This window comes from Rhinatrema bivittatum, chromosome 5 (genome assembly GCF_901001135.1).
Source record: "Rhinatrema bivittatum chromosome 5, aRhiBiv1.1, whole genome shotgun sequence".
NCBI classification, from domain to species: domain Eukaryota; kingdom Metazoa; phylum Chordata; class Amphibia; order Gymnophiona; family Rhinatrematidae; genus Rhinatrema; species Rhinatrema bivittatum.
In genome coordinates, this window is record NC_042619.1 from 284026383 (window position 1) to 284052974 (window position 26592).

Below are 26592 nucleotides of genomic sequence, written 5' to 3' on the forward strand. Positions count from 1 at the left end.
CAATGGACTCTGAGATCACAATGGATCCAAGCTGTTCAGCCTCTGTCCTCCATTGTTCGCATCACCGATGCACTCCGTCTGTCTCTTGTCTGGTGGAAAACTCAATCCAACCTCCTACAGGGAGGATCCTCAAATAATTCTCACAACCGACGCTTCCAACGTCGGTTGGGAAGCCCATGTAAACAATTTACAAACCCAAGGATTCTGGTCTCCAGAGGAAGCCAAACACCAGATCAACTTCCTGGAACTTCGAGCAATATGACATGCTCTCAGGACTTTTCAAGATTGCCTATCGAATCACGTAATCTTGATTCAGACGGACAACCAGGTGGCCATGTGGTACATAAACGTCCAAATTCTTATTCCAATAACCAAATCACTGCAAGAAACCCTCCAATTTTGGAATTCTTGCTTCTTTTCCATTTCCAAACTTCTTGAGGACCTCTGCCTAATTCTCAATGCCAACAAAACCAAATTCCTCCTCATCACCCAAGATGGCAACTACCAGCTCTCTAATACTCTTCCAGTGGCAACCCCCTCTCTATCTCCTCAGGTCAGAAACCTAGGAGTTATCATGGACAACCAACTGAATCTTAAAAGCTTTATTAGCAACACAGTGAAAGAATGCTTCTTCAAGCTCCAAGTCCTAAAAAGACTTAGACCATTACTCCACCCCCAGGATTTCAGATCAGTTTTGCAAGCAATCATATTGTCAAGAATTGGTTACTGCAATTCTCTCTTACTTGGTCTCCCAGCAATATCCCTAAGACCTCTACAAATGCTACAAAATGCCACTGCTAGGATCCTAACTAAAGCAAAAAAAAAGGGACCACATCACTCCAATCTTAAAGAATCTCCATTGGTTTCCTATAAAACACAGAATACTCTACAAATCTCTTTCAACTATACACAAATCTATCTACAAAAACTCACACCTCGATCTCAGGATCCCACAGCAGCTACACTCATCATCCCGCCCATTGAGATCGGCACAAAAAGGCTCGCTAAAAGCCCCTTCAATCAAAATATCCTCAAACAATAGAGCCTTCTCCACAGCAGGCCCCAAACAATGGAACTCTCTCCCTTCAGACCTTAGGCTCGAACAATGCCCAATAAACTTCAAAAAAAGACTTAAGACTTGGCTTTTCACCCAAGCATACGACTGATTTCGACTGCACTATCACTCTCCCGTCTTGGGCAATACATCACGTACCCCAACACTTAATATCCCCAGAAACAAATACAATCTCCTCCTGCCTAAGACTGACTGACTACTTGTTACTTTACTGATCCGAATCGCTAGTATGCTAGTATGTTAGATTTCATTAAGTTAAAATGTTGTTTCTCTTAATGTTTTAAGCAATTTAATTTAATTTATTTAATTATTCACCCAGTTCTTCATTTCCTTGTTATATGTAAGACACATGTGTTATGTCATCCCAAAGTTATATGTAAACCGGAGTGATTGGTAACTTTGTTACCAGAACCTCGGTATATAAAAAATGTTAAATAAATAAATAAATAAATAAACAAGCAAGCAAGCAGGGGGGCACAGGTTCCTTTCTTTTGTGCCAGGAAGCTGCACAGATTTGGGCAGAAGCCCTCTCCCGCTCCATGTACCTCAGAGCCACCTACTTGCTGGGAGTGAACAATGTCTTGGCAGACAAACTGAGCCATGTTTTCCACCCACACGAGTGGTCCCTCAATCCCTTTGTAGCAACCACTCTTTTCCAGCAATGGGGTTATCCCCACATAGACCTCTTTGCGTCCCCTCAGAACCACAAAGTGGACAATTACTGCTCTCTCATTCGGAGCCAGCACTCTCGGCCCAGGGATGCATTCTCCCTCACGTGGACAACCGGTCTGCTTTATGCATTCCCTCCACTTCCTCTTCTGTCGAAGACTCTCGTGAAGCTACGTCAGGACAGGGGAACCATGATCCTGATAGCACCACACTGGCCACTCCAAGTGTGGTTTCCCATACTCCAGGATCTCTCCATCCGCAGGCACATTCCTCTGGGACAGGACCCGCATCTGGTCACTCAAAACGACGGATGCCTCCTCCATCCCAACCTCCAAGCCTTGTCCCTGATGGCATGGATGTTGAAAGGTTAGTCCTTCAACCATTTAACCTTTCAGATTCAGTTTCTCGTGTCCTGATCGCTTCACGAAAGCCTTCCACAAGAAAATCTTATTCATACAAATGGAAAAGGTATACATCATGGTGTACTTCTCAGTCCCTTGATCCCCTTTCCTGTCCAATTTCCAAATTCTTGGACTATCTCTGGCATTTATCAGAATCAGGTCTAAAGACCTCTTCCATTAGAATGCATGTCAGTGCGGAAGCCGTCTTCCATAAAGGTATTGGGGGTGTCCCTATTTCAGTGCAACCCCTTGTAACATGCTTTCTTAAAGGCTTACTCCATTTGAAGCCACCTTCACGTCCTCCGGCCCCATCTTGGGACCTTAATTTGGTTCTTGGTCGCCTTATGAAACCACCTTTCGAACCTCTTCACTCCTGTGAACTAAAATATCTCACATGGAAAGTGTTATTCCTTTTGGCTATCACTTCGGCTCGCAGGGTTAGTGAACTACAGGCCTTAGTTGCCTATCCGCCTTACACTAAACTCCTGCAGGACCGGGCAGTACTCCGCACTCACCCTAAATTCTTACCTAAGGTAGTTTCGGAGTTTCATATTAATCAATCCATCATACTACCTATCTCCTTTCCCAGGCCCCACTCCAACTCCGGGAACAGACTCTGCATACCCTTGACTGTAAACGGGCTCTAGCATTCTATCTAGACCGTACAGTAGCCCACAGGAAGAGCACTCAATTATTCGTCTCTTTCCATCCTAACAAGTTAGGGCAACCTGTGGGTAAGCAGGCTCTTTCCTCCTGGTTGGCGGACTGCATCTCCTTTTGCTATCAGCAAGCTGGCATTCCTTTCCAAGACCGTGTTAAAGCACACTCTGTGAGGGCCATGGCGACTTCAGTAGCACACCTTCGATCGGTGCCGCTTCCTGACATCTGCAAGGCTGCCACCTGGAGTTCCCTCCATACATTTGCAGCCCATTATTGCCTGGACAAAGCCGGAAGACAGGATTCCATCTTCGGCCAGTCTGTCTTGCGTAACCTTTTTCCAGCATATGGTACCAACACCCTTCCACCTTCCCAATAGGGTGCGGATGCCCTCTACCAAATTACACCCCAGTTGTTGTGCCTGTTGCACGCCGTTGGGTACATTTGGTGCACGATAGGACATCCTCAGCTCGGTACTCACCCATTTGTGAGGACAACCATCCTGCTTGTCCTGTGAGAAAGCAAATGTTGCTTACCTGATGTAACAGGTGTTCTCACAGGACAGCAGGATGTTAGTCCTCACGAAACCCGCCCACCACCCCGCGGTGTTGGGTTCGTTTTTTATTATGTTATTTTTCGGCACTGCCTGTAGCTTTGAAACAAGACTGAAGGGAGACCCCTGCTGGCTGCAGGGTTAGTGCCGTGCTAGGCATGCCCAGTAGGGGCCAGTCAAAGTTCCTGAAACTTTGACAGAAGTTTTTCCCTGGTTGGGCTCCATCCTCGATGTCACCCATTTGTGAGGACTAACATCCTGCTGTCCTGTGAGAACACCTGTTACATCAGGTAAGCAACATTTGCTTTTTCTATGCTCTTTGTCTTTCTGGGTCTGTGTACTACAAAGAAGGCAGACAGCCATTGTCACAGGTACAGCCAACCAATTTGTAGGTTAATTTTGTTACTGCAGTACTTGTGCATGCATGGATGCACTCACGCATATATTACAGCATTATTCATCATTCACCACTTTGTGCATTTGTGTTGTTCAGTGCACTAGTCTAAAGAGGCAAATATAGTATATTAAAATAGTACCATTGTGCATTCTCATTGTATATTGTTCAGCCGTACACACAGAGTGATCACTCTGTTTAGTCAATTCCACACACATGCACCTGATTGAAAATAATAAACATTAAATAATAATAATAATAAATAATAATAAACATTGTCCAATCCATCATTTAAATCCCAGTAAGCAGCTACAGCACTTGATAAAATCACATCATGTCAGGCAAAGGTAGAAACCATGGAAAGTCCACATTTGGAAAAGAATTTTTATAAGACAATAGTGAATCCCCAAACAAAATAAAGAGGGATTTTTTTTTTAAGTCCATAACATCAGTAGGAAAGGCAGGCATGTCAAGTTACAAGAAATTGAAATTTGGGGAGGAGGATATGCCAGCACCAGCTGTTTCTCAGCTAGACCCTTTTGTGTCAAAGGAGAGGAAAAGGGCAGGCAGAAAACCACCACCAGTGCCTGTGGAAGTTGAAGTACAAGTGGTAAAACTAAGCGCTGGCAGCGCAATCAACTACTGGTGTAGCACAGGCAGCAAAAGCTGTTATGTCATCCTTTTCCTCCTAATCAGAGTTTGAAGAGTCTCCCTTTAAAGGATTTCCTGAATCAGAGAATTAGGAGGATTAAAGAGTACTGTTTTACCTCCATTGATCAAGGAGAGAAAGGCAGGAGCTGATGTTGGGGAAGGAGAACAGGCCTAATTGACAGTACAAGAAGTGAGGATGAGTGAATCCTCTGCCTTAGATTCTCAGGCTCCATATGTCTCCAGTCTCCACTACCATTTCAGTGCCACCATCATCCACCTGCAAGTTGCAGACAGAGCAGTGGCGTATCAAAGGTCTCCGGTGGCCAGGGCCCAATGCATTTGTGTGCCTCTCTTGCGTCCCCAACATTCTTGTACTAATGCTTAAGGTCAGAAAATCAGTGGCGTCTCTAGACAGAAGAATTTGGGGGGGGGGAGCCAAAATGACACCCACCTCCATAGCATTGCCCTCTGTTTTCAAATTGGCTATAAAAAAACGTCTTCATAAGACGTTTTACCGACCTGATATGGTATTTAACCATGAAGGTCGGTATAGAAAAAATGTTAAATAAAATAAATAAATAAAAAAAATAAGAAGCCGTACCTGCAGTCGCTGACCCCTCGTGCCTGCAGTCTCGTCATTAATGATTGATTTTTCTTTCTCTCTCTTCTTGCCTCAGATGGAGCCTGGCTACGGGACTGTTGTTAGCAATAAAAAAAACCCTATTACTCACTTCTATAAAGGGAGGTGGGATATGTTTGTTTGGGGGGAGTTCTGTAAGGGTTCTGTTTTTATTGGTGGTATTGTTCTGAGGTGAGATCAGAGTTCCTCTCGCTTCAGTGTATTGTTTTGTGTATTAACTTTGAACATCCAATAAAAATCTTTTAAACATTAAAAAAAAAAAAAAGTCCAAAGGCTCATCTGCGTAATTTTAAAAAGATGGCTAGTTTCACACTTCTAGTAAAACTATTATTAAAATTATTTGATAGTTTCATTCAACTAATTCTATATGGCTATGAGAGTGTGAAGTCTGGAATGCATACAGGAAGGAAAACAATGTCAACATAAATCCGCACCTCCAGTTCTGTAACACACTGTGCATCCACAATAGAGCTTGGATGTTTCCCTTATAGCTTATCACACAGAAAGATATTTTCAAATTCTGCTGTCTCCTCACAGTGGGGTAGATTTTTAAAAAAAGCGCGTTCGCGTACTTTTGTTGGCGCACAAGGAGCAAACAAAAGTACACTGGATTTTATAAGATACGCACGTAGCCGCGCGTATCTTATAAAATCCTGGATCGGCGCGTGCAAGGCTGCCGATTTTGGGCAGCCGGCGCGCGCCAAGCCGCGCAGCCTGCCTCCGTTCCCTCCGAGGCCGCTCCGAAATTGGAGAGGCCTCGGAGGGAACTTTCTTTCGCCCTCCCCTCACCTTCCCCTCCCTTCCCCTACCTAACCCCCCCCCCCACCTTTATCCATGGATTTACGCCTCCCGGAGGGAGACGTAAATCCACGCGCGCCAGCGGGCTCCTGGCACGCCTAGACCCGACCCGGGGGTGGTTCTGGAGGGCGAGGCCTCGGCCTCGGGCCTGCCCCGGAAACGCCGCGCCCCACCCCCGACACGCCCCCGACACGCCCCTTCAGAAAACCCCGGGACCTATGCGCGTCCCGGGGCTCTGCGCGCGCCGGCGGCCTATGCAAAATAGGCGCGCCGGCGCGCAAGGCCCTGCTCACGTAAATCCAGGCGGATTTACGCGAGCAGGGCTTTTAAAATCCGCCCGAGTAATAGCAGCACAGTAATAGCAGCACCTTCCACTGCCAGACACACTGGGGCCGATGCAAAATCAATGTGCTGAAAGTTGAGTGTTCAGCACCCACTTTCCTAACATGCCCCCAGGCACCTCTCCTGGGGGCACCATGCAATATTTTAATTAGGTGTCACTCTGTCAAGGAGGCGCTAGGGTCAATTACGTTCTCCTAGTGCCTCCTTAACAGTCGGCACCCGGGAGTGGCTATCCGCCGGTTAAGAAAACGGACGCTGAATTTATCGGCTAAGCATCTGTTTTCGAAACCTGACCATAGGACTTAAAAAAAATGTTTTTTAAATCTTTTGTTCCTCTGACTTAATATTACCACAATATAAAGTCGGAGGATGTACAGTATTTTCTGCTTTTCTGTACAACATTATGGGGTGCTCAGAAATTAATGCCTAGGGATGTAAATCGTGTGCCCTATCGTCTTAACGATTGAAATCGTCTGGCAGGAGAAGAAAATCGTGTTTGGCACGATTTTTTAGTTAAAAAATCGTTAAAAATCGTTTTTTCCGATTAGTGCGCACTAACAGAAAATGATACAATTTGACACTTTTGAGGTCAGTTAAGGTCAGTTTAGGAATGAATATGTATTCCTATTGGCTGCCCTCTTATTTATTCATGTTACCAAGGTTCCCACTGACAGTATATGGGGGATGGGAAATGGAAACAGTTGGTAGCTTGACAAAAAAAGTAATGTGATCAGTCAATGTGACTAGAACTTGTGCCCTAACCCTGATACCAGGGGTGTTGTGATCTTCCTGCACACAGTGCCCTAACCCTGGCACCAGGGGTGTTGTGATCTTCCTGCACACAGTGCCCTATCCCTATCAATACCAGGAGTGTTGTGATCTTCCTGCACACAGTGCCCTATCCTTATTAATACCAGGAATGTTGTGATCTTCCTGCACACAGTACCCTAACCCTGATACCAGGGGTGTTGTGATCTTCCTGCACACAGTGCCCTATCCCTATAAATACCAGGAGTGTTGTGATCTTCCTGCACACAGTGCCCTAACCCTGATACCAGGGGTGTTATGATTTTCCTGCACTCAGTGCCCTATCCCTATTAATACCAGGAGTGTTGTGATCTTCCTGCACACAGTGCCCTAACCCTGACACCAGGGGTGTTGTGATCTTCCTGCACACAGTGCCCTATCCCTATTAATACCAGGAGTGTTGTGATCTTCCTGCACACAGTGCCCTATCCCTATTAATACCAGGAGTGTTGTGATCTTCCTGCACACAGTGCCCTAACCCTGATACCAGGGGTGTTATGATCTTCCTGCACTCAGTGCCCTATCCCTATTAATACCAGGAGTGTTGTGATCTTCCTGCACACAGTGCCCTAACCCTGACACCAGGGGTGTTGTGATCTTCCTGCACACAGTGCCCTATCCCTATTAATACCAGGAGTGTTGTGATCTTCCTGCACACAGTGCCCTATCCCTATTAATACCAGGAGTGTTGTGATCTTCCTGCACACAGTGCCCTAACCCTGATACCAGGGGTGTTATGATCTTCCTGCACTCAGTGCCCTATCCCTATTAATTAATACCAGGAGTGTTGTGATCTTCCTGCACACAGTGCCCTAATCCTGACACCAGGGGTGTTGTGATCTTCCTGCACACAGTGCCCTATCCCTATTAATACCAGGAGTGTTGTGATCTTCCTGCACACAGTGCCCTAACCCTGATACCAGGGGTGTTGTGATCTTCCTGCACACAGTGCCCTATCCCTATCAATACCAGGAGTGTTGTGATCTTCCTGCACACAGTGCCCTATCCCTATTAATACCAGGAGTGTTGTGATCTCCAGACTGGCTGGGAGCAGGGATGCAGCTCTGCATGGATTACTGCGACAGGCAGCCCCAGACTGGCTGGGAGCAGGGATGCAGCTCTGCATGGATTACAGGGACAGGCAGCCCCAGACTGGCTGGGAGCAGGGCTGCAGCCCTCCATGGATGACTGGGACAGGCAGCCCCAGACTGGCTGGGAGCAGGGATGGAGCTCTCCATGGATTACTGGGACAGGCAGCCCCGGACTGCCTGGGAGCAGGGATGCAGCTCTGCATGGATTACAGGGACAGACAGCCCCAGACTGGCTGGGAGCAGGGATGCAGCTCTGCATGGATTACTGGGACAGGCAGCCCCAGACTGGCTGGGAGCAGGGATGCAGCTCTGCATGGATGACTGGGACAGGCAGCCCCAGACTGGATGGGAGCAGGGAAGCAGCTCTGCATGGATTACTGGGACAGGCAGCCCCAGACTGGCTGGGAGCAGGGATGCAGCTCTGCATGGATTACAGGGACAGGCAGCCCCAGACTGGCTGGGAGCAGGGATGCAGCTCTGCATGGATGACTGGGACAGGCAGCCCCAGACTGGATGGGAGCAGGGAAGCAGCTCTGCATGGATTACTGGGACAGGCAGCCCCAGACTGGCTGGGAGCAGGGATGCAGCTCTGCATGGATTACAGGGACAGGCAGCCCCAGACTGGCTGGGAGCAGGGCTGCAGCCCTCCATGGATGACTGGGACAGGCAGCCCCAGACTGGCTGGGAGCAGGGATGCAGCTCTCCATGATCCGTGATCTGGTGGCCAGTGTGGCTACTTAAAAAATACACTTACCAACAATCAATTACCACATATATTTGAACTGTGTAGTTCCAGCCAGGACCACCTTTCTAAAATGCACAGTGATTGGCAAATTCAACATGCACTAGCATTTCACGTGCCTGCTAACAAAAATAATAAACAAACAAGTTCTAGTCACATGAGTGATGATCATCACGTTACTTTTTTTGTCAAGCTTCCAACTGTTTCCATTTCACATCCCCCCAACCATTACCTCAGTGGGAACCTTGGTAACATCAATAGATAAGAGCACAGCCAGCCAATAGGAATACATATTCATTCCTAAGTGACCTTTACTGACCTGGGAAGTGTCAACAATTTGTATCATTTTCTGTTGGTGTTCGTGAGTTTCCAGTTCCATTTCCCATCCCCCCAACCATCACCTCAGTGGGAACCTTGGTAACATCAATAGATAAGAGGGCAGCCAGCCAATAGGAATACATATTCATTCCTAACTGACCTTCAGTGACCTGGAAAGTGTCAATTTGTATCATTTTCTGTTAGTGCGCACTAACACGATTTAACGATTTTTAACGATAAATTGTTAGAATTTCTATTGTATTGTGTTCTATAACGATTTAAGACGATATTAACATTATCGGACGATAATTTTAATCGTTGAAAAACGATTCACATCCCTATTAATGCCTGCTCCAAGCAGGCATTAATTTCTGAGCACAAAAATATGCATATTGGATGCACATTTTTTTACTGCATGTGGAGTGAATAACTAATAGCCTCATCGACACGCATTTGCATATGATGAGCGCTATTAGTTTCACGGCGCATTGGACACGCGTTGTGGAGGCACTAATCCTCTTATAACATAAGGGGCTATGGACGCTCCTGCACAGCCCCTGTCCAACTGCAGGTTAAAAGTGCGCTCAACTGAGCGCACTGTATTGCATTGACCCCATTGTGAACTAACACAAAACCCTGCAAAAAAGACACTCAAAATCTGCACAACAAACCTATCAACATAACAGCAGTTACACCAAGGACTCAAACAATAATAACCCTACCTGTGAAAAAGTACAGGTAAATATTACACTGGGTCCCAGAATACCAATACACCACCTACTGAGGAAACAAAATAAACCTGATTGCTATAGATCCCTACACAGTCACTACACGCTAGCAGAATCTCTCATCATGGTCACACACACACAGAGCAGAGACAGACCCTCACCAAATACAGAATATAGGATCACAAATTAGACAAAACTGAAATGGAAACCCCAAGAAGCCAGATTCTGAGTGTAACAATGGAGAAACAGAACCACCATTCCTCATAAAACAAAATAAAATCAAGAAACATAAAGCATCAATTATAATAGTAAAACCATACTAATAAAAGAATATTTTAAAACTACTGATAAATAGAATAATTTCTATTAATTAAAATCATATATATTTTTTAAAAAATTCCCAATCACTAATAAAATATTTGAAAACAGCAAATATATTAAATAACACCCAATCATTTACCTGGGGACTCCAATTTCCAGTCACCCTGATATTGTCGAGGAACTTTAACCTCCGTCTCTTTCACACATTCATTGTCACATACACTACACATACGTGCTGTATACCTATCACAACCTCTCCCTTTCTCACAGACACAGATACACACTGAGGCTATAAGACCCTCTCTCCCCCCCACCCCCCACACATAAGCTCTTACTCCTCTGGATTCTTTCATACACACACACGCTCTCACTTTCATTGTCTCCCTCACATACACATAAACACACACACCCAGGCAAGCTCCCAGTCATTTTCACACACACACACAGACCCCCAGGCAGGCTTCCATTCATTCTCACACAAAAACCCCCAGGCAGTCACCAATTTATTCTCTCAGACACACACACACATACACACACACACACACAGGCAAGCACCTATTCTCACACAAACAGACCCCAGGAAGACACCCATTCATTCTCATACACAGACACACCCTCAGGCAGGCACCCATGCATTCATACACATACACCCCCAGGCAGACTCCCATTCATACACATGCACACATGAAGGCATACCGCCTCTCTTTCCTTTGCCAGCAACCTCAGAGCCTCTCTTATTTCTCTGCTACCGCTGTCACTGTTGCTATGTGGCTATGCGAGAGGCACCGATTGCTGCTCCAGTTCCTCAATACTGATTTTGTACATTGCGAGATCAGCATAGAGAAAGTGCTACTCTTGCACTTCCCAAAGGTAACATATGCTAAAAATTATTATTACTTTTTTTTTTTTACCTTTGCTGTCTGATTTTAGTTTTCTAATTGGTTGTCACAGGCTTTTTTTCCACCTTCCCTTTCTTGTTTTTTTGCCAATTCCTTTTTTTCTATTTCTTTTCTCTTCATCTGTCTTCTTTCCTCAAACACACACTCAGGTTCTCATTCTCACATGCTGTCTCTCTCACACATACACCAATACACAGACAGGCTCTCATACTCACATGCTGCCTCACATATACACAGCTCTCACTCTTACATGCTCTCTCTCATACATACATGCAAACACACTGTCTCTCTCGCACATGTTGTCTCATTCTCACACACACAGGCTCTCTCACTCCCACATGCTGTTTCACTCAAGCACAGGCTCTCACTGTCACATGCTGTCTCTCTCACACACACACAGTGGCTTTCACATGCTGCCTCTCTAAACATTCAGGCTTTCACTCCAACACACAGTCTTGTAACTCACTCTCATACACAGATACACACACACACACACACACACACAGTCTCTAAACCCATTCTTAAACATACACACAATCTCTCAACTCACTCTCATACACACACACACACACTCTACAGGCCCTCATCCTCTCTCACACCTCTGAACCTCCTCTTCATGGGTCACTGTGGGATGGACTCTGCAGTGGCCCTGATCTTCTCAGGCCACCATGAGGTGGGATCCTTGGCAACCCTGCTACCTGGCCTCCTACTCTTCTTAGGCTGCTGCAATGTGGGATCCATGGCGGCCCTGGTACTGGGCCTCCTCCTCCTCTCCAACCTCCCTGACGTGGGATCTGTGGCAGCCCATAATCACTGTTCCTCTCATGTATGCGGTCATTGCTCTTTCTTCAACCTGCCCATGTGGGTCCAGCAACAGTTTTCTTCTGGGGCCGCATAGGCAGGAAGGAGGAGGAGCACCTGCAGGTTTGGATGTGACCTTTTTCTTTGGGCCATGGTGAGATGAGCTCCACCACAGCCCTGCCAATCTTCCTGCTGTGTGCGTGTGGTGCACAGCAGTAGTTCCTTGCTCAGCTGCCAGTGGGATGAGGTCCACTGGAGGCCACATGATGTTGGCCATCAGTGCCCCCCTATGGCCCTGTACCTGGAGGCATTGCCCCACCCCCCGCTCCCCCTCGGTATACCACTGAGACAGAGGCAAGGAATTAAAAAAGAAATCTGTGTCTGGAGCCATTTTCAAATCAGGGAGGACCCATGCTTTGTGCGTTGTAACTACTGTGCAAGGGAGATCAGCTAAGGGAGGCAAGTGGGCCATTTAAGAAATTCTGGGATGAAGCATCACCTGAAGAAGCAGCAACCCCTTCAATATGACCCTGGGGATAGTGGTAGAATCAGTAGCCAGGGGGCCACTTCTGTAAAGCAGAGTACACTACTTGAAAAGAGGACAAGTGTTCCTCAAGGGCCACATCTTGCCCTCAGGCCACAGTTTGGGAGACCTTGCTATAGATAGATTTGTTGAACAATGGATGAGCTCCTTTAAATGTATCAATGTTGCATAAGAAAAATTTCTAGTACTTAAAAATCATTAAGCACTCCGATATGATGCAACAGTAATCTCAATGTAGTAAGATTATTGTTGTAGAGAGAGCAAAATACAGAATTCTAAGGAATTGCTTCCAGTGCTGTCTGATTGGCTTCTAGATATCTTTGTAAAAACATTCATGTCTCACCAGCCTTCCAACTTATTGAGGATTACTTTTTCAATAGCATTTTCAGTATTAGGTAGCAGAAGCCTGAAGAGAGAAGAAATGTTGTATTTCTGTCTTGATGTTAATTATTTACATTGCACTTTATATCTTCTAGGGGCAAAAATGGCAGCATTGGAATGCTTTATTGCACTGAATACCATAGGAGACAGATTTGGCAACTGTGGTTCTCAACTAGGAAAGACATGGAAGAAATGTGAGACTGTGTAGGTTATATTAAAATGCAAAACATGAAATATATATTTATACATATTCTAGCATCTGAATATAGCAAAAAGAAAGTTAATTGGTTAATTAGTAGGTAATAGAGATGTGAATCGTGTGATCGATCGTCTTAACGATCGATTTCGGCTGAGAGGGAGAGGGAATCGGATCGTCGCCGTTTGGGTTTTTTAAATATCGTGAAAATCGTGTAAATCGAAAACCGGCACACTAAAACATCCCTAAAACCCACCCCGACCCTTTAAAATAAATCCCCCACCCTCCCGACCCCCCCCCCCCAAATGCCTTAAATTACCTGGGGTCCAGTGGGGGGGAGGGCGGGAAAACCGGCACACTAAAACAACCCTAAAACCCACCCCGACCCTTTAAAATAAATCCCCCACCCTCCCGAACCCCCCCAAAATGCCTTAAATTACCTGGGGTCCAGAGGAAGGGTCCCGGTGTGATCTTTTACTCTCGGATCTCCGGTGCTTGTAGAAATGGCGCCGGCGCTACCTTTGCCTTGTCATATGACAGGTCAAAGGTAGCGCCGGCGCCATTTTGTTTTTTGTCCCCCGAGGTCAGGAGCGTAGGAGATCGCTCCCGGACCCCCGCTGGACCCCCAGGGACTTTTGGCCAGCTTGGGGGGGCCTCCTGACCCCCACAAGACTTGCCAAAAGTCCAGCGGGGGTCCGGAACGACCTCCTGCAGTCAAATTGTGTTGTCTACGGCCGGCGCCATTTTGCGCAAAATGGCGCCGGCCGTAGACAACACGATTCGACTGCAGGAGGTCGTTCCGGACCCCCGCTGGACTTTTGGCAAGTCTTGTGGGGGTCAGGAGGCCCCCCCAAGCTGGCCAAAAGTCCCTGGGGGTCCAGCGGGGGTCCGGGAGCGATCTCCTGCCGCAAATCATTTTTCCGTCCGGAAAAACCAAAGGTAGCGCCGGCGCCATTTCTACAAGCACCGGAGGTCCGAGAGTAAAAGATCACACTGGGACCCTTCCTCTGGACCCCAGGTAATTTAAGGCATTTTGGGGGGGTTCGGGAGGGTGGGGGATTTATTTTAAAGGGTCGGGGTGGGTTTTAGGGTTGTTTTAGTGTGCCGGTTTTCCCGCCCTCCCCCTTCCCCTCCCCCTTCCCCTGATTTACGATTTTTTGACGATAAATCGGGGGAATTGTTATTGTATCGCAGCTCTAACGATTTTTGACGATTTAAAATATATCGGACGATATTTTAAATCGTCAAAAAACGATTCACATCCCTAGTAGGTAATAGGATAGTGTGCTACATTAACACCATACTTGTGGAAATTAGCTGCCTCCAGCCATAACCAGATTCAAATGTTAAATTTGATATTAAATTCTTGCCAATTCTATTTATATTTCCTGTTTGCCATACTGTAAGAAGGTAGAGCTTAATTCATCCAAATTTGGATTTGCATAAAAGGGGTCTATGCACAAAACTTGTACAAAAGTTTTAAGAAGTAAGTCAGAGAAAGTGCCTGTGCATTGTAAAACATCACTTAACATGGTAAGTACTGTTATATTTTCTATTATATCATGCAAGTCCAAAGAATCTTACATTATAAAGAGCTCAAAAATTAGCCTAAAATTTTTTCTTTTTGCCATAATATTATTAAAAATAATTGAAGAACAATGCATTCATTCATAGGCCAAGCCCTACAATGAATTAAGGTGTTGGGTTATATATATTTCATCATAGTGCACTGAAAAAACACTTGGAAGTTAATATCCAAAGCTGGCCATTTAAGTAACTTAGCCAGATATAACGTATCCAGCTAAATTACAAGGTATATAGAGTGGAACGACTAAGCTGCTGAATATACTCATGCATTATATATCTTGTTTAGCTGTATAAGTTATAACCAGCTAAGTTTAGACTTTCTCTATGTGATGTCTAATTTAACCACAAAACATATGTGGCTAAGGCTGAATAATGGTAGTTAGCCGAATATTTGTATGGCTAACTCGCTCCGCCCTGATCTACCCACTAGATGTCCACGCATTTCTAAGTTATGTGGCTAACATTTTAGCCATATTATGGGCCTATACCGTAAAGTCTCCCGGCGCGCGCACAGGCCACTCTCCTGTGCACGCGATTCTGTATGCAAATTAGGCCCAGCGGTAAAACAGATAAAAGGAGGCGCTAGGGACACTAGCGCATCCCTAGCGCCTCCTTTTGGACAGGAGCGACGGCTGTCAGCGGGTTTGACAGCCGACGCTCAATTTTGCCGGCGTTGGTTCTCGAGCCTGCTGACAGCTATGGGTTTGGAAACTGGACGCCGGCAAAATTGAGCATCTGGTTTTTGACCCACGAGCCGCGGGCCGACTTCAAATTTGTTTTTTAAGTCGGGACCTCCGACTTAATATCGCCATGATATTAAGTCAGAGGGTGCACAGAAAAGCAGTTTTTACTGCTTTTCTGTGCACTTTCCCGGTGCCCAAAGAAATTAGCACCTACCTTTGGGTAGGCGCTAATTTCTGAAAGTAAAATGTGTGGCTTGGCTGCACATTTTGCTTTGTGAATCGCGTGGGAATACCTAATAGGGCCATCAACATGCATTTGCAAGTTGCGGGTGCTATTAGGTTCGGGGGGGTTGGACGCGCGTTTTCGGCCCCTTACTGAATAAGGGGTAATGCTAGCACGTGGAAAACGCGCGTCCAATGGAGGGTTAACAGTGCGCTCTGTTGGCGGGCACTGTACTGTATCGGCCCATAAGTGACTTATGCAGCTAAGCAGTAGCTGCTGAATGTAGGCACATATTCAGCAGCTGCTACTTAGCTGCATAAGTTATACTTATCTGGCTCAATAGCGCTGAATGCGCTTTGAATATTGACTTCTTGATATATTCCTAAAAGTGTTTTTAATTACAAAAATGTATCATGACACACCGTGAAGAAAAACAATTTTGAAAAATCAAAATTATCAAAGTGAAACAAAATGCAGCACACCCCAATCACAAGAAATAAGAGAAAGAAAAGGTCATAAAACTTAAGGGGAGATTCATCAAACCACGACAGTTTTTCATGAGAGAGAGCCAAATATCATGGAAGATGTCCCTGTGATATTAATCCCCTTCCTGATAAATTATCATGCATTACTGTTGTGGTTTAAATAAATGCTTAAAGACAGCAGCTGGAAGAAACAAGTCATCATAAGGTAGAACAGGATCAGTTCTCTCAGAAATAAATTACTGATACTAGGCATTAAAAAGGACCCAGAACTTGAATTTTGAAACCATTGAGTATGTTTGTTGTTTTCATAACATTTTCTAACTGGTTACCATTAATACAATATCCCTTTGATAGGATAACATTATAATTTTACCTCATGTATATTTTAATAAAGTTAGGGCTCTTGTAAAACATGTGATTTCTTGTAAAATGAGCCCAGAGTGGGAAATACAACTTAAGAGAAATGAAACTTAATACTTTGACCTTCATGCTAACATTTCAGCATATTTTGACATATAGTATATATTCACAGTACAGTAATAATAGTTTGATAGGGACAAACTTTTTTGAAGTACCCCATTACTACAGAGCAATTTTTTATCGCACGAAAAAAAATGCACGACAATAAGGCATTTCTCCCTTTGGGAGAGGGCCATTGCTTAAAGGTCCAATGGCCCCAAATATGGCTCTTTCCCAAAGGCATAAAAAAATTACCTGGATGTCAATGTGGATCCCTGCCACCTACCGAGGTGCACTTGTTTCCCCTCCAGCTGAAAATTAAAGAAATGGCACACAAATGCTGATGCCCTTTCCCCCCTCTCTTTCAATGCCAAAAATTCCCACAGATAAAGTATATACACCACCCCCAACCCATCACTACCCTTCTTCCAAATACAAAAAATTCCCTAGTATCTAGAGTACCCCCCACTCCTACTTCCCAACCCATAACCAATAAATAGAACTCTGGTGGTCAGGGGCAGGTGTATCTACACCCCAACTGCCTAACCCCCAGTACTTTGAATAGGTTTCTTTGATAGTCATCTGGGGACCCATGAGGCCCAATCAGTGCCATTTTTCAAAATGGTGCCAACATGACCATGCACCTAACATGTGTTGGGAAAGGGGTCTAAAATGGTACCTTGGAAGAGTCTCTTTTCTATGGACCCAGGGGATGGGGGTTTTTCATTGGGGTAGGTGAGGAAAAGGGGGAAATTGTGCCTTCCGTGTTAAAAGGTTCAGAGGAGATGAAATTCCCCATATTAACCACAATTAATCTTTTACAGCTGATTGAGTAAGGTACACCATTTGGACCAGTTATACATGACATTAGTGACTTTTAACCTTACTGTGCAAGGCCAGGGTAAAAGTTTTAGAATTTATCAATGCATCAGAAAATATTAGGTGTGAAGTGTAAACCATGCTATTTCTTGTAGGTTCAGTAAATCTTTTTTGCTTATGATGTTTCTTCATTTATATGAGAGAGCATGCTAATTTTAGTATCCACCTTCTAACTCTGAAATAAATGGCTTTAATGCACACATAATAACATATGATATATTGGCAGAAAAAGACCATGAACACTGTGCAGTAGTAGTGTTTGTTAGGGATGTGCATTTGTTTAAAATGAATAGGCATCCTGAAATGAATGGGACCCCATTTGTTTCTTTTGGGGGACCCTTAAATGAATGGAAGAGTCCCCTGAATTAAAAAAAATACTGTTCATTCCATTTGTTTTATCTTCTATTGATTTCTAAGGGCATGACAGTCTATGGCCCATAGAAATCAATGGGAGGTCAACAGGTATAATACAGTTTTGAATTGCTACTAAGTATAGGAACCAGCCACAGCCAGCCCTTCCTAGTGAGTCATTTGTGTCCTCATTGTCTTGTCAGAGGTGGGTAGGACATGTTGTCAAGGAGACAAAAGAAATAATATATCACAGTGAGGCATTTTTCTAATCCAACCTATCACTGATATCCAGATCAAACTGAAGTATACCTGAGATGCATTCTGCAAAGTGTGCATTCCTCCTGTAGACAGTATCTTGGGAGGCCACCTTTTTGAGTTCTCTCAGTACTTTGAGTTTTCACCTTTTCTCAAATAACTCTTTGGCAGCCACTCAGTTTAGTTTGTCACTGTGCCAGTCAGCAGAGAAAGGCAGTTAATAGTTTCATGTAGCAGTTTTTCTCTCCCTTGGGAGAGGACAAAGGATTTGGGCATGGGTGCGGTGGGGAGAGTTGCTATGCTGATTTTGTCTGTCTGCCTGGGCAGGGGGTAGTGTGGAAACTAGATTAGCAGTGCAGAGACTGAAGCATACTAGGCTATTTTGTAGAGTCTGTCAGCTCAGCATTTAGAGTCAGAACTAGTGTACGCAGTGTGAAACCGTGCAGCAATGTTTCTGTATCTGTGAAATTTCTCCACACATACACACATGGATTATCATGTCACAGTCAGTGGGTATATAGTCAATTATGGTATCACTAAGACATAAGAAATCATTTTAATATCCAAACTCCCAGTGACAAATTCATCATGTCAGGGATAGGGAAAGGCAGAAGAGGTTAATGAAATTGTGGTAAGGTTGGCAGCAACAACAAAAGTAGCCCTGCACCTAAGTTGAAGTGGGACTTCCTAAAGCTTAAAATGGCAGAAGGCAGCTCTACCCAGAAGAAACTGACATATGGAGACTAGGGATGTGAATCGTTTTTCAACGATTAAAATTATCGTCCGATAATGTTTATATCGTCTTAAATCGTTATAGAACACGATACAATAGAAATTCTAACGATTTATCGTTAAAAATCGTTAAATCGTGTTAGTGCGCACTAACTCGAGTTAGTGCGCACTAACTCCCCGTTAGTGCGCAATAACTCGATTTAGTGCGCACTAACTGAAAATGATACAAATAAACACTTTCCAGGTCACTGAAGGTCAGTTAGGAATGAATATGTGTTCCTATTGGCTGGCTGCCCTCTTATCTATTGATGTTACCAAGGTTACCACTGAGGTGATGGTTGGGGGGATGGGAAATGGAACTGGAAACTAACGAACACCAACAGAAAATGAAACAAAGTGTTCACACTTCCCAGGTCAGTAAAGGTCACTTAGGAATGAATATGTATGTATGTATTCCTATTGGCTGGCTGTGCTCTTATCTATTGATGTTACCAATATGGTTGGGGGGATGTGAAATGGAAACAGTTGGAAGCTTGACAAAAAAAGTAATGTAATGATCAGCACTCACCTGACTAGAACTTGTTTGTTTATTATTTTTGTTAGCAGGCACCTGAAATGCTAGTGCATGTTGAATTTGCCAATCACTGTGCATTTTAGAAAGGTGGTCCTGGCTGGAACTGTACATAGTTCAAATATATGTAATTGATTGTTGGTAAGTGTATTTTTAAGTAGCCACACTGGCACCAGTATGTTTACTTTTCCTCCTACTTAACTCACTAGCTCAGCTTTGTAAGAAGGGCTTCTCTGCTTGTGTGTTGTTTTTGTTTGGTGTGAGGAGAGCAGAAACATCAGATCTTTATTCAATCTACTACAGTCATCTCTTACAGTGCCCTATCCCTATTAATACCAGGAGTGTTGTGATCTTCCTGCACACAGTGCCCTAACCCTGATACCAGTCTGAGACAGCTCCCTCCCTGCATTACTAGTGAGAGGCTGGCTTCACAGACAGGGGGGAGCTGCCTGACCCTCACTCCTGACTTCCCCCATGTCCCAGCTAGTGAATGGTGTGTGGGTGAGGGGGGGGGGGGGATGGTGAAGTCTGAGACAGCTCCCTCCCTGCATTACTAGTGAGAGGCTGGCTTCACAGACAGGGGGGAGCTGCCTGACCCTCACTCCTGACTTCCCCCATGTCCCAGCTAGTGAATGGTGTGTGGGTGAGGGGGGGGGGGGAGGGGGGGGGAGGATGGTGAAGTCTGAGACAGCTCCCTCCCTGCATTACTAGTGAGAGGCTGGCTTCACAGACAGGGGGGAGCTGCCTGACCCTCACTCCTGACTTCCCCCATGTCCCAGCTAGTGAATGGTGTGTGGGTGAGGGGGGGGGGGGAGGATGGTGAAGTCTGAGACAGCTCCCTCCCTGCATTACTAGTGAGAGGCTGGCTTCACAGACAGGGGGGAGCTGCCTGACCCTCACTCCTGACTTCCCCCATGTCCCAGCTAGTGAATGGTGTGTGGGTGAGGGGGGGGGGAGGATGGTGAAGTCTGAGACAGCTCCCTCCCTGCATTACTAGTGAGAGGCTGGCTTCACAGACAGGGGGGAGCTGCCTGACCCTCACTCCTCCGGGGTATTGTGATCTTCCTGCACACAGTGCCCTATCCCTGATACCAGGAGTGTTGTGATCTTCCTGCATGCAGTGCCCTATCCCTATTAATACCAGGAGTGTTGTGATCTTCCTGCATGCAGTGCCCTATCCCTGATACCGGGATGTGTGTAAGAAGATCACAACACCCCCGGTATCAGGAATAGGGCACTGTGTGCAGGAAGATCACAACACCCCCAGTATCAGGAATAGGGCACTGTGTGCAGGAAGATCACAACACCCCTGGTATTAGGGATAGGGCACTGTGTGCAGGAAGATCACAACACTCCTGGTATTAATAGGGATAGGGCACTGTGTGCAGGAAGATCACAATACCCCTGGTATCAGGGTTAGGGCACAAGTTCTAGTCACATTGACTGATCACATTACTTGTTTTGTCAAGCTACCAACTGTTTCCATTTCCCATCCCCCATATACTGTCAGTAGGAAACTTGGTAACATGAATAAATAAGAGGCAGCCAATAGGAATACATATTCATTCCTAAACTGACCTTAACTGACCTGAAAAGTGTCAAATTGTATCATTTTCAGTTAGTGCGCACTAACTCCCAGTTAGTGCGCACTAACTCCCGTTAGTGCGCACTAACTCGAGTTAGTGCGCACTAATCGGAAAAAACGATTTTTAACGATTTTTTAACTAAAAAATCGTGCCTAAGACGATTTTCTTGCCCTGCCACAAGATTTCTATCGTTAAGACGATATGGAAAACGATTCACATCCCTAAGAGACTACTGCAGATGAGCCTGTTTCACTCTTTTCTGTTTTGGAAAAGAGAAACAGGTGGCAAACTTATTGGAGATAGAGGGTAGCAAGGCAGAAGAGATAGGAGAACAGCAATGTCCAAAACCAGCAGCATACTCATCTTTCTGCAATAGAGCTTGATGCTATAAAGGCAATATAGTCATCCACTGATTCAAATGAAGAGTATTTTCTTATTTATTTATGTAAAACAAGTATTTTCTGCTTATAATAATAAATGATGCTAAACAGAGTACAATTTCAAACATAAAACAATATATTTAAATTCTATATCAATACATATACACAGTGAATTATAATATTAAATTTACATACAATCTACAATTAAGCTAAAATGAAAGCTTCTCAAAAAAGCAGAGTTCTCAATTTTTTTTCTAAGCTGTTTATAATCTAATAACATCTTAAAATCATTAAGCAAACCATTTGGGTGCTCATACATGCAAATGCAAATGTGCATGAGCGGAGATACACTAGAATTTTAAATAATGCATGCACAAGTATACATATGATATAAAATATGCCTACCATGCAAAAGTATATTATTAATTTTAAAAGGTTACTTGAGGAAACCAACTTTACGTATTGTACTTAGGATTTTGCTGACTTTAATGTGCATATGTAAGTGGATTTTAAAACTGGTTTGTGTGAGGGACATTCCAAATTCTTCCAATGAGCCCACCAGTTTGCAATGTCAATCTCGAGGTCATCACGATCCTCTGGTTCTTCATCCAGCATGCCCCCCAGTTGACCCAGACCCCCTCACCCTGTCATGTAAGCCAAAAATTTGGGATCTTCAGACTTGTTCCTCATCAGGAGCAGCGGTAAAGTTATGTGACTAACAAGCCGCCGCATACTGCAGACTATGATTTTAAAATACAGAGTTACGTGCGTTACAGTTGGCCTTACCCTGGAACATCCATGCCCTGCCCCAATTCTGCCCTTTTTCTGCCCTTTTTTTGTTACTCGCAAATGTATATATAAGTGCATAACTTCCGGCTTTTAAAATATGTGTTGCTCCCACGCAGCCCACATAGCATGGGCAACGCTTTTAAAATTTGGTCCTCTATTTTATGATTGCTTTATTTTATTGATTGTTTTCTAAACATATCATATTTGTTTTTATTATAAACCATTATGAATTTATGAAAGTTGGTATAATAAGGCTAATAAACTGAACTAAACTAAACTAAAACATACTGGGAATGAGACCACATTCCACAACCATAAGGGATTCCACTCCCTCAACATGCAGGTGGTCTGCAATGCCAAGGGTATCATTATGGACTTTTAGTTACCAATTTTCCTGGTTCTTAACACAATGCCTACCCACTCATGGTCAAGTAATCAAGATTTTTTCCAGGTGGGTCACATCAATGGGAGATGGTTTTTATGTGTGCAAGCAGCTCTCACAACTAATCTGCAACTAACCTCTGCCATTTTCTATCTGTCTCTAAGTAGTCTTGCAACTTTGAAAGAGGAGGGCCATTCAAGCTTCAGCCATAGGCCATCCACACACTACAACAGTTTAGGTTATTTCAGTCTCCTCCCTCACAATTGATAGAGGATATCTACTTCCCCTTTGAAACTATTATGATTCCCCTAGCACACTCAGAGACAGCAGCAGATGAATGCTGCAACTGGCTTCATAGGCAGACTAGGGCAGTTAATGTGAGAATCTTTGGTTTCCTGAAAACTTGCATCCAGATCCACTGCCTGGATAAATCATTGGGATCTCTCTTTTATAGTCCCCCTGAAGTTTTATGATTATATTTCTGGCCTGCTGCATGCTCTGTAACTTTGCCAAAATGGCCTGCCTCTTCCAAAGAGTAAAAATGCACATCTCACAATGCCAGACAAGGAGGCAGATGATATGGGAGAAGAGGAAATGGAGGAGGTACAGCACCAGCCTCATCACCAGGTTATCTGCCAAGGAAATACTCTGATACAAAGAAATTTTCAAGGTGAATGCACATTTATTTATACAAGTCTAGAGGACGTGAATGAAAGGGGAAAAAAAGATTTGCATTCACAAAAAAGCAGGGAGTAGCTTGCTTGTTACGGCAGTTATTTATTTATTTATTTATTTATTTATTTATTTAGGGGCTCTTATATACTGATATTCTTGTAACAAGTTACAAATCAATTCGGTTTACATTAAACCAAAAAACCTGCACTAATAAGGCATTACATTAAACAAGGACGCTAAGAACTTGGGTTCATTAACAATGTTAACAAGGTGAGTACAATAAACAACTTTAGCCGGGTAGCAGTTCTTAAACTAAAGGTGGCTGGCTCAATGTCTGAGGGGGGCCGCAGGGCCTCGGAGATACTATGACATTTGTTTGAATTAGAGTTGCTTTTTCTGGTGAGCAGCCTCCCGGCATTCGAAGGTGAGGGAGATCTATTGTTCTGCTGAGTCCGGGAATGCTTGGGTGAATAACCAGGTTTTAAGTCTCTTTTTGAAAGAGGTTGTGCATCTTTCGAGCCGAAGATTAGGTGGGAGAGAGTTCCAAAGAGCTGGGCCAGCGGTGGACAGTGCTCTTTTTCTTACTGCAGATTTGATTGAGGGTACTTGAAGGGTGTCTCTGTATGCTGATCTCACCGGTCTGGAAGGTATTCGTGGATGTAGAGGGAACTTGAGGTCCAGTGGGGAGATGTTGTGGATGGCTTTGTGGATGATCAATAGTGTTTTGTATAAGATTCTGAATTTGATTGGTAGCCAGTGCAGTTTCTGTAGGATTGGAGTAATGTGTTCTCGTCGGTTCGTCTTGGTCAGAATTCTGGCAGATGCGTTTTGAAGCATCTGTAGTGGTTTAATGGCATTGGAAGGAAGGCCGAGGAGGAGTGAGTTGCAGTAATCGATTTTTGAAAAGATGATTGCCTGGAGAACTGTCCGGAAGTCTTGATGATGGAGGAGGGGTCTGAGCCTTTTTAAGACTTGGAGCTTAAAGAAGCAATCTTTTGTGGTGTTATTGATGAAGCTTTTGAGATTCAGCTGATTATCTAATATGACTCCTAGGTTTTTTACTTGAGGGGAGAACGTTGGTTGAGAGGTGGGGTGTAAGTTGGTCTGTGAATAGTTGCCGTCTTGGGTGAGTAGGAGTAGCTCTGTTTTGTCTGTGTTCAGGATCAGGTTGAAGTTCGACAGGAGGTTCTTTATGGAGTGAAGGCAGGTGTTCCAGAATTCCAATGTTTTATCAAGTGATTCTGTAATCGGTATAAGAATTTGGACGTCATCTGCGTATACGTAATGGATTAGGTTTAGTTTGGTGAGGAGCTGGCACAGTGGGAGAAGGTAGATATTAAAGGGAGTTGGAGATAGTGACAACCTTGAGGGACTCCCAATGTAGAGCTGATGGGGTGTGACTCTATGTTGTTGATTTTAACCTTGTAGAAACGGTTTTGAAGGAAGGATCTGAACCATCCGAGGGCGGTGCCTTTGATGCCGATCTCTGATAGTCGATCGATGAGAATGGTGTGATTCACGGTGTCGAAAGCCGCTGATAGGTCTAAGAGAATTAGTAGACACGGTAGTTTTTTGTCGAAGTTTAGGAGAATGGAGTCTGTTAATGAGATTAGGAGGGATTCTGTATTGCGGGATTTCCGAAAACCAAACTGTGCTGGAGATAGAATTTTATTTTGTTCCAAGAATTCTGATAGTTGTTTATTCACTATTCTTTCCAAGATTTTGGAGATGAACGGGAGGTTGGCTATCGGGCGGTAATTTGCTGGGTTGTCTGGGAAAAGATTCGTTTTTTTTTAGCAAGGGTTTTAGAATAGCAAGCTTCAAGGGGTCTGGGACTAGACCTTCTGAAAGTGAGCAGTTGATGATCTTTGCGATAGGTTTTGAGATGGTGTTTGGGATGGAGATGAGAAGGTTGGCGGGGATCGTGTCCCAGGGATGTGATGCAGGCTTGAGTTTCTTTAATACGCTTTCGATCTCTAAGGATGATGTAGGCTCGAAGGATTCCATGTTTGAAGTTAAGTTAGTCCCTGTGGTGATGAGTGGTAGCTGTAAATGGACTCTTGTCCTTTAGTGGCGCAATGAGGTTGGTGATCTTTTCTTTGAAGAATGTAGCTAGTTCGGCGGCTTTGCTTGCTGCTTGCTCATCCAGAATGGTGGCAGGAAATGGCTTTGTGAGGGATGAGATGAGTGAGAAAAGGGCTCTAGGGTCAAAAATGAAGTGGTGTATTTTCTTGGAGAAAAATTCTCTCTTTGTGTGAAGGATGGAGATCCTGTATTGGTGCATAAGATCTTTGAAGGCAGTCAGGTTACTTGCTGAAGGGTTTTTTCTCCATATGTGTTCTTTGCGTCTTAGTTCACGCTTGATGTTTTTTAGTTGTGGGGTATACCAGGGTTTTCTGTTGTCCTTGTTTGCTTGTAGGACTTTAGTGGTTGGAGGGCAGGTTAGATCTGCTATTTTTTTTGTGATTTTGGCCCAGGAGGAGGTAGCCGAGTCAGCGTTCACCAGGTCTAGGTGTTCTAACTCTGTCTCCAGTACTACCCCAAACCAAATAAGCCTGATACTTCACTTTCAATGCATATCCAACGGCAGGGGAGAAAGACTGATACTTTACGCATATCCAGCATAGCTCTCTGCTTTAACGGCAGGGGAGAAAGACTGATGCATCACACATAACCAGCATGGCTCTCTGCTTCAACGGTAGGGGAGAATGTCTGATGCTTCACTTTCAATGCATGTCCAGCAAAACTCTCTGCTTCAACGGCAGCGGGAATGAAGGAAAGAGGATCTATATACAGACAACAACCAAAAAGGACTGAATTACATAGTCTGGGAAAACAAATACGCATGGGTGTAGCTTGCTTATTGCGGCGGTTACTACCCCTAACTAATTAAGCTAAATATTTCACATAGATGCAGTTCCAACAATGCTCTCTGCATTAATGGAGGGGGTGGAAGGGAAATAGAACCAAAAGGTTACTAAGAGCCAAGAGTAACAGATAAGTATGAGAAAAAAAATGTGCAAAGCTTGCTGGGCAGACTGGATAGGCCGTTTGGTCTTCTTCTGCCGTCATTTCTATGTTTCTATGAAGGGACAGATATGTACATTAGTTAAAGCTTAACTTTTTTTTTGGCTGTACCCTCTTTTTTGGGGGGGACCATTGTCAGCTTTTGCTGGCCAGGTTTTGTGCTTCTGTGAAGGGGGGGGGGGGGGGTAAGGTCACAGCTGACTGTGGCTTTATATGTCATGTTTATTGACACCTGTGGCAAGGGAAAAGAGCTATTGAAAGGAACTGGAGATGAGACTCGCTCCTAACAGCTTCTTGTTTGGGGGAGATCAGAGGCAGACAGACTGGCAGTTCTGGTATGTGGGACCACAGCAGTGGGCACTGGGGCTGAGGACATAGTGGGGCTGGCAAAGGCAGGCAGAGTGGTACATATCTGTGGGACAACAGGGTGAGGTGGCATCCTCACAGGCACTAGACCTGCAGGGGGTTGTGGCTTACAAGGGGGCTGTGGATGCCAGCAATTAGCCCATGTTGGCGGTGG

The 26592-nt window shown here is 44.6% G+C and overlaps 1 protein-coding gene across 1 annotated transcript in view; it reads left to right on the top strand.

The window, feature by feature from the left end:
- LOC115092773 (disintegrin and metalloproteinase domain-containing protein 9-like) overlaps positions 1-26592 on the top strand; it is an 868617-nt gene that overhangs the window by 279427 nt on the left and 562598 nt on the right. The window contains exon 5 of the mRNA XM_029604075.1: positions 12908-13016. Within this exon, the coding sequence (XP_029459935.1) occupies positions 12908-13016 (109 nt within the window). The remainder of the gene's footprint in view (positions 1-12907; positions 13017-26592) is intronic.